At 33.2% G+C, this 7,819-nt stretch overlaps 1 protein-coding gene and 1 pseudogene across 2 annotated transcripts; both read left to right on the top strand.

Annotated features, from left to right (window-relative positions):
- LOC111302582 (pathogen-associated molecular patterns-induced protein A70-like) lies at nt 1-1,222 on the top strand. Its single transcript, XM_022898424.2, has one exon. The coding sequence runs from the start codon at nt 128-130 to the stop codon at nt 974-976; it is 849 nt and encodes a 282-aa protein (XP_022754159.2). The 5' UTR covers nt 1-127; the 3' UTR covers nt 977-1,222.
- A 1,872-nt stretch (nt 1,223-3,094) lies between these two features.
- Nucleotides 3,095-7,366, top strand: LOC111302581 (translation machinery-associated protein 22-like; annotated as a pseudogene). Its single transcript, XR_016326651.1, has 7 exons — nt 3,095-3,375; nt 3,462-3,539; nt 5,192-5,256; nt 5,378-5,459; nt 5,544-5,611; nt 5,697-5,780; nt 6,949-7,366. The product of XR_016326651.1 is annotated as a translation machinery-associated protein 22-like (transcript).
- The last annotated feature ends 453 nt before the right edge of the window (nt 7,367-7,819 follow it).

The following is a 7,819-nucleotide window of genomic DNA, read 5'->3' as shown; positions in this document are numbered from 1 at the left end:
ATATTCTTCCGCTTCGAGGATCCTACTTCTGTTCTCACTATCCGCAAAAACAAAACACAAACATAACTCAATTTTCATTTGATTTTCTTTGTCTTCCCAGAAACACTTTCCCTTATTGTTTTCCAATATGTTGGCTTTAATGACGAGCTGGTTAACGCCAACCTTTCTTTTCATCCTCCTCAACATCATGATCGGCACCATCTTCCTTATCTCCCGTCTTTCTCCTCCCAAAACACCACATCACCAGCAATTTGGGTATAATTCAGCCCCGCCACTCCAGCGAGCTCCGTCACTCCTCGACCGCATCAAGTCGATCAACTTTTCAACGTACAAATTTCCTTTTTCAAACCAAGACTTCGATCATCATCTCCAACCTGCAGACAGCTTAGCAGCCAATCCGCTCGAGCGAGCCCCGTCAATTCTCGAACGAGTCAAGTCCATCGACTTCTCCTTCTACAAAAATTCTCCTCAAAATCCAGAAACGGGCTATATTCAGCCAACGGAACACGACTACACTAACCCACAACCCCTCGGCCGAGCACCGTCTCTCTTAGAGAGAGTAAAGTCCATCGATTTCACCTCCTTTTACCGATCGGACTCTGTCAAATCAAACCAACCAACGGAACCCCTTGTAACTGAAGAAGCGGATTCGGATACGGATATGAGTCCAGTTCATGGTCAAGTAAAGAGAATCCAGTCAGAGTCTAAGATAAGACAAAGGAAATTACCAGAAAATATGAAGAAATCAGCAAGTGAGAATTCGAGGCCCAAGGCGGAAGAAGAAGAAGAAGAAGAAGAAGAAGTGGAGAGAAGACGACCAGCGACTACAAGGATCGAAAAAACGGTATCGTTGGGAGATGGTGATCAGAGTGTGGATGCAAAAGCTGACGATTTCATCTACAACTTTAAAAAGCAACTTAGGTTGCAGAGGTTGGATTCTCTCTTGCGTTACAGGGATATGCTTAAGGGCAAGTAATGTAAGATTTCTGTTTTCTGTTCTTATTACGGTTTCGGAATTAAAATAGGATTTCATGGGGCTTTATGGTCACTTGTTCCCTCAGTTTAAGTGCAAGTTAGGAGCTGATTCCCTAATGTACGAGGTATGTTTTCATAATGTAGCCTGCTTCAACGCTTTGTTCATTCACCGGCCGATGAATGGAGGAAGAAAAGCTGGCAAGCAAAAGGCATGAAATTAAAATGACCGAATTGCCCTTTTGTAACATGCAACTTTGGTCAACAATGGGGGGGGGGGGGTTTCTGTCATTTAAGGTGCCTCAGTTAGTGTTTCATAAAATTAAACTTCAATTAACGGACTTTTGCATGGTATAAGTGGACGTCGAGAGATTGTTGGTATATTCAAATAATCAAACCGTCATGTCTACGAAATTGAGTAATGTTTATAAGAGAAAGAGCACCTTAATTGTCCTCGGATCAAGCCATGTTCTGGCAGTGATTATGGTAATTTTTATATGATTATTTTCCTGCTCACTTCCCTAAACGCATAATATTTTTATTCCACGTTTTAATAATCACTGCTTTAACTGTAAAAATAATAATAAAAAAAAAAACACTCCCTTGAATAGTTGTTAGCCTTTGCATCATGTCAAAGGCAAGGAAAGCTTAAAAATTTTAATTTCATTTATATGGTCAATTTGTCAGCTGTGCGGTGAAGAAGATAAGGCGGAATTAACGCTAAAATTATTGTTCATTCATTTTTGTTAGGTTTCGTTTTCCGTCACCATCACCGGTTTTCTTAGTTGTAAACATTGTGATGATGGAGATACGAGCGTGCCTCTCTAGAAAATTTTCGAGACTTTACCTTCGGTGGATTAAATGAGTGATGAAAATCATTAGGCCATTAGGTAAGAAGACCCGAATTCAGACTAAGAGGATAAATAATATATTAGCATTCATAAATTATTTTGATTTTATTTAAATAAAATATAAAATAATTATTATTGAGTTAAATTTAAATAATTTAATTTATAAATCAAGTCAAATTTAAATATTTTTATATTTAATTTAAATAATTTATAGATCTAATTGAATTTTTATATTTTAATAAATTTTTATTATTTTCATTAATAAAATATCTTAAATTTTAGTTCAAATATAAAATATTAAATTTTTATCAAATATAAAAATTAAATTTATTTTTACATATTAATTGAATCTAATTGAATGAACTTGAATAGTTCAATTTCTATCTCAAATCGAATTTGAGTTAAAAATATAAAATTCGATCGAATTTGAACTAAATTTTAAATTTTAAATTTTAAATCAAATTCAAACTCGAATTTAATATTGTATCAATTTGAATTCTATCAATTATACCTCTAAATTAAATTCAGATTGAATCAACCGTTGGCTTTTATATTTTCTGAATTTTCCTTTATTTAAGTTAATTTCAAAATTTTTTTTGGCCAGAAGTCAATTTTAGAAGTTACAAATTAATTTTTTTTAATATACTTTTAAGAAGTTTGTTAAAAAAATTCTTCGACAAAAAAAGCTGGGTATGCTTATTAAAATATATATTCTTTTTAATAATATTTTAAATAATAACAATCTAAACGGATATTAATATGATAGACTTTTTAATCGGCGGATTGCGTTTTCAGAACACTGCGGGTTTTGGCGTCTTTTCCTACGAGTTTAACAGGCCACAAGTCTTATAGGCAGGGATGTTCACTCCAATTAATTTTAAATTGTATTATTTAAAATTAAATTTATATATTTTATTTTTGTTAATTAAATTAAATTATTTAATTTTTGAAATCAATTCATCAAAACTAATTAAGTTACTTTTTTAATTTTAAAAATTAATTATATTGATTCAATTAATTTTTAATTAATCAAATAATAAAATAAATTATATTATTATATTATTATATTTAAAATAAAATAAATAAAATTATTCAATAAAAATATTTAAATATTAAATTATTAAATTAAAAATTTTAATAATTTGAAATGAAATGAATAATTATATATATATATTTTATTATATTTGAGTTATAATTTCAATCAATTTAATTAATTTAGTTTCAAATTGGGAATCAAAAATTTTTTTAAATTATTTTTGGATAATAATGGAAATTAATTCCATGATTAAGTGATTATCTGAATTAAATCAAATCCATAATTAATTCAGTTAAAACCCAAATTTGAAGATATCGTAGAGGGAACTCTACAGGCGAGAAAAATTAAATCATTGAGGCGGCGGTCTAATGGCGGAGAAATGCTAACCGGTTCTTGTACAAAACTGTCAAGTATGCGGTTTGCCCGCTGAGTATTACGAATTCGGACCCGAATTTGACAAATGCAAGCCCGGGTTGATCCAAAACGCACCCGACCTTTACCCTGATCTCCTTAAAGGTAGGTAATGCCCTCTAATAACCGCCGTTGAAAACAATCTTTTCTTTCTTTTAAGATAAAATTTTCAATTCAAATTTTATGTGCAGCAGCGAATGCTAAATAAGCTGATAAAGTTGCTGATCCGTTACAATCCACTGGCATCTCTTCTGCTGATGCTGCTGCAGGTAAGTTTTGTTTATAATTCTCCTTTACATTCTTACATTCGTGCTTCCATTTCTTCTTCTTTTTTTTTTTTTCCAAATTTGAATATCGGGTTTGATTTGAAATTTGATTTTGTTGTTTTCTGATTAAGCTTATTGTTTTGAATCACATTCCAACAATTCTTGAAAAAAGAAAAATGACTCGCATTTAGTAGAATAGTAAATCCATTTGATCATGTGCCAGTTTATCCGAGTTGCTCATGGCTGTGAGGATGCTATTCTCTTTCGTAAGTAGACGAGTTAAGTCTATTACTGTGGTAATGTGGTGCAGCTGGAATAGATTAATGGTGTAATTTGGTTTTATTTTCGTTGTGGAATAGTGAGCTACTACTTGTTTCAATCTTTTTTTTTCTTGCATGTCAGGTACTAATGAGGCTCAATTATGGCACACTGAATTTGAATGTATGGGTGGGCAAATTGGAATGACAAGATGCTTAAGTTGTTGTCTTTATCAAGTCAAGTACTTTCAATTTCTTTTTGATCATTAATAACAGGTTGGTTTTCGAAAGAAAAGAGAAAGGGATTCCGTGGGTAAGGTACTTGGTAATTTTGAATGGGGGATTCAAGATGTAAAAAATGTGATGTTATGGTAACTTGTAAAATTTAGGAGCAGAGGAAACTTCAAATTGGCTATCTCAGTTGTAGCCTGTAGGGTGGCTGTTGCCTACCAGGCTGACATGATAATGTTGGTGTGGTAGGAGCAGGGTGTTAATCAATAGCTGATCTAATATCTCATTATGCCGTCCTTAAACAAGAAAGAATTGGGTAAACTGTTATATTTTCCTACATTTTCTGGAATAGTTGACGAGTATGCCTGCCTTAGAGGTTTTCTATCTGGAAAAAGAATAGTTTCTGGGGTGTAAAAGTCCCATAGTAATAGGGCATGCTGTAATATTGGAATAAAAATTTGAGAATGTTTACAAGTCTCATTACTAGGTGGTAATTGTTGACAGGAAAGATACCTTTGAAGTTGAAGATATCCCTTTCAAGCCAAGAAGACTACCAAACTGATAATAGCAAACCTGTTAAAATTATAAAAATACTTATGGATTTCATTGCACTTACTACAAAATATTTGGCAAAAATTTCCACTATTTTACTGTACTCTAAATTTGTGACTGATACTAAGAGGCCAATAGTTGGAGAGAAGTTTTCAGAAAAAGAGGGGTTAGTGTAGTAAAAAGTAGATAAAAGTTTCCTCGAAAAGCCTTTTAGGTGTTAATTTGACTTAGTGAAATAGGTTAGTTTTGTGGGAGTAAAGCATACTACTCCACGAGCTAATAGCTTGTTCAAAAATGCTTATAAATGGCTTACCTTTACATGCATGCATATGATCATACCTTATGTTAGGAAGTTAGGATTGAACATTCTGCATATTGTCCAAAGTGGCTTCAAATAGCATCTGCAAATGAACATTTTTCCCTGATAGTTGTTTCTTCTTTTACCATACACTCTATGGTCCAGGGAGTTAAAACCTTTTCTCCATTCTTAATCATGTATTTTCTTTGTGCATGTGTTATTTGGTGTCGTTAATTTTGTTACTTTTCACACATTTTTTTCTTAAATTTCCAATAGTATGGCATTCTTCACTCCTCATTTTCTTACTTGGGCTGCAGGTGGTAGTTCAGAACCTAAGCAAGAGGAAGTTAAACGTCTTGCTGGTGGGAAGATTAAAAAGAAAGTATAATCACAAACTCTTCAATGCATACAAACATCACTTACATGAAATGAATCACATAGCATTCATTGGACATGTGAAGTTAGTTTAATAGAATTGAAATTTGAATTGGTTCTTGTGTTAGGAGAAGAAAGAAGTTGTCATTGAAAATGTTGTGCGTAACAAGCGCAAATGTATAACTACTGTAAAAGGCCTGGAACTTTTCGGTGAGCCACATGCTAGTTCTTGTTTTCTAAAGTGTAATTTGATGTCTATATTCCCATCTCATTATTTTGCTTAACTTGGTTCAGGTGTAAAACTAAGTGATGCTTCAAAGTAACTTGGAAAGAAGTTTGCTACTGGAGCCTCTGTTGTAAAGGTGCACTGCTTTGCTAAAACTATTATATCTTTTATGGTGTAATGTCTCATCATGCCATAATGTTTTTTCAATTGATTGGTTTCAGGGGCCTACTGACAAGGAACAGATTGATGTCCAAGGAGACATATCATATGACATTGTGGAATTCATCACTGAAGCCTGGCCTGATGTAATACTCATATCGTTCTCTGTCCTTTTTAATGTTTTATGTTGGGATTGAATGTTTCTCCATTTCTTTGTTTTAAATTCAATGGTTGACTTCCTAAAAGGCAGGCTATTTCTCTTTATACTACGGAATTCAGCCAAACTAGAATAAGCATGCATAATTCCGTATATCAAAATAAAAGCAGTCTATGTACCTAAATAAATAAATAAATAAGGCTATCTCTCTTTATATCAAATCAGATTGTATCCTATGATGCGGGTTATCCTTCCTTATATCAGGACTTTCAGCCAAAATAAGCTAATGTGGCATCTAAATTTGTCACAAAGTAAACATGCCTCCAAGAGAGCAAACTAAAGAATAACTAATGGCTGTGAAACTTTGCATTTGGTTAATGTGCCATATTTATGATCACGTTGCTTATTGCTGTTCTTAAGGGATGTACCTTCTACATGTAAACCCACTGACACCTCTCATACTGTTGAATTCTGTTGAAATTCTTTTGGATATAGTCATTTTGACTTGTAAAAGAAGCAAAAAAGAAGTGTACTCCTTTTGTTGTTAGATTTGTTTATTCTTCTTTTTAATAACTTGAAAGCATGGAAAGGGGAGACATTGTTTTGAAGTCATCTCAAACCTTGATATAACGAGTGTTGAGTAATATTAAAACCTATAATGTGCCGATGGAGACTTGGTGAGGGCTTAAAGGCTCAATTTTTTCATGCATTTATACTTAGTTTGGAATTTTGTGCTAACATAAAAAAAGGTTGTGGATATTTTCAGATTGCCACTGCTCAAATAAAAGTTGGTGCTTTTTGAAATTTTTTTAAAGAAGCAATTAGGAATCCATTTATTTGTTTGTCCATAAATTGATGATTGGAACTAAAATGTGAAAGTGTTGATTTTTTAAATGAGATGTTGAGAATCATGGACTCATGGTCATCGGTAGTGCTTGTAGTAGTGGAAGAAAAGTATTTTTTGGGTAAAGTTTGCAAGAAAGGTTGAGATAAATTTTTTTTTCCATGACTCTGTATCTTCATTACATTTTTTGCCTTGAGTGACCTCAGTTTTTTCAGGATAAGTTTATCTACATGTCCTACAGTTTTTGTACGAAGTTATTGGACAGAATCAGGTAACATTTATTAAACAACTTCTATTTCCCCCTCTTCCTTAGGTCCTGGAAACTTCAATTTTCTTTATTGAGGATGGAAAAAGAGGTTCCAGCTGCTTGACTTTAAAAGGAAAGCTGATACATAATAGGGATCGCAGTTCTTTTCCCTTGGAATGGGACTCTGTAAGATGTTTCGTCCTGTCAAATTGAGGAGTGCTGCTTGACAAAATTTCAAAGCCAGTGAGATCCTTTCCTTCTCTCAGAGTCACTTGTTACTCCCTTGCTGAAATAGTATACTTTTTGCAGTTGAAGTGAACATATATTTGCATGTAATCAATAGATGATGTCTGTACTGTGGCAACCATCAATGGTGTACATGCCATTTTGCATTCAGAGTAGAATTTCGATAACAAGATTCTATTTTAATATGTTGTGATGGGCTTGCTCTCCATAGTATATTCATCTCTTGCTGTTGTGCTGCAATGTTTTGCTTATGTTTTGCACCTCCTATGGAATATCAGAGCCTTGTGTGTCTTATAAAGGTTTTCTGTAAACCAAAATTATTTCCATATAGTTTCCTACCATTCTGTCTTCTAGTTGGATTAACCTCTTAAAGTTAAATGTAATCAAGATTTGACACAATTTGGAGACTCTGCTGTCAGATGTAGGTTTGATGGCTGCAAACATCTTGCTATATGAACTATGACGATATATGTAGGAATCAACTGTGTGTGTGACAGAATAAGTACTTTCTCAATTATATAGGAAGTGAGTTTGATATGTTATGATTGAAAAGTGATTATGGATCTGCATCATTCAGTCTTGAGTAGTGACTAACGGGGAGTATAAAAGTAATGTTCTCTCTGCATAAGTGGTGGACAAGCACAAGTGGAGATCGATATTATCAAATATGATTTAAAGGTGGTGATGGCAT

Source organism: Durio zibethinus, chromosome 13 (genome assembly GCF_047325235.1).
Source record: "Durio zibethinus cultivar Kanyao isolate XHJ-2024 chromosome 13, ASM4732523v1, whole genome shotgun sequence".
Classification (NCBI taxonomy): domain Eukaryota; kingdom Viridiplantae; phylum Streptophyta; class Magnoliopsida; order Malvales; family Malvaceae; genus Durio; species Durio zibethinus.
The sequence above is the reverse complement of the archived record's forward strand: the minus strand, read 5'-3'. Positions and strand labels throughout refer to the sequence as shown.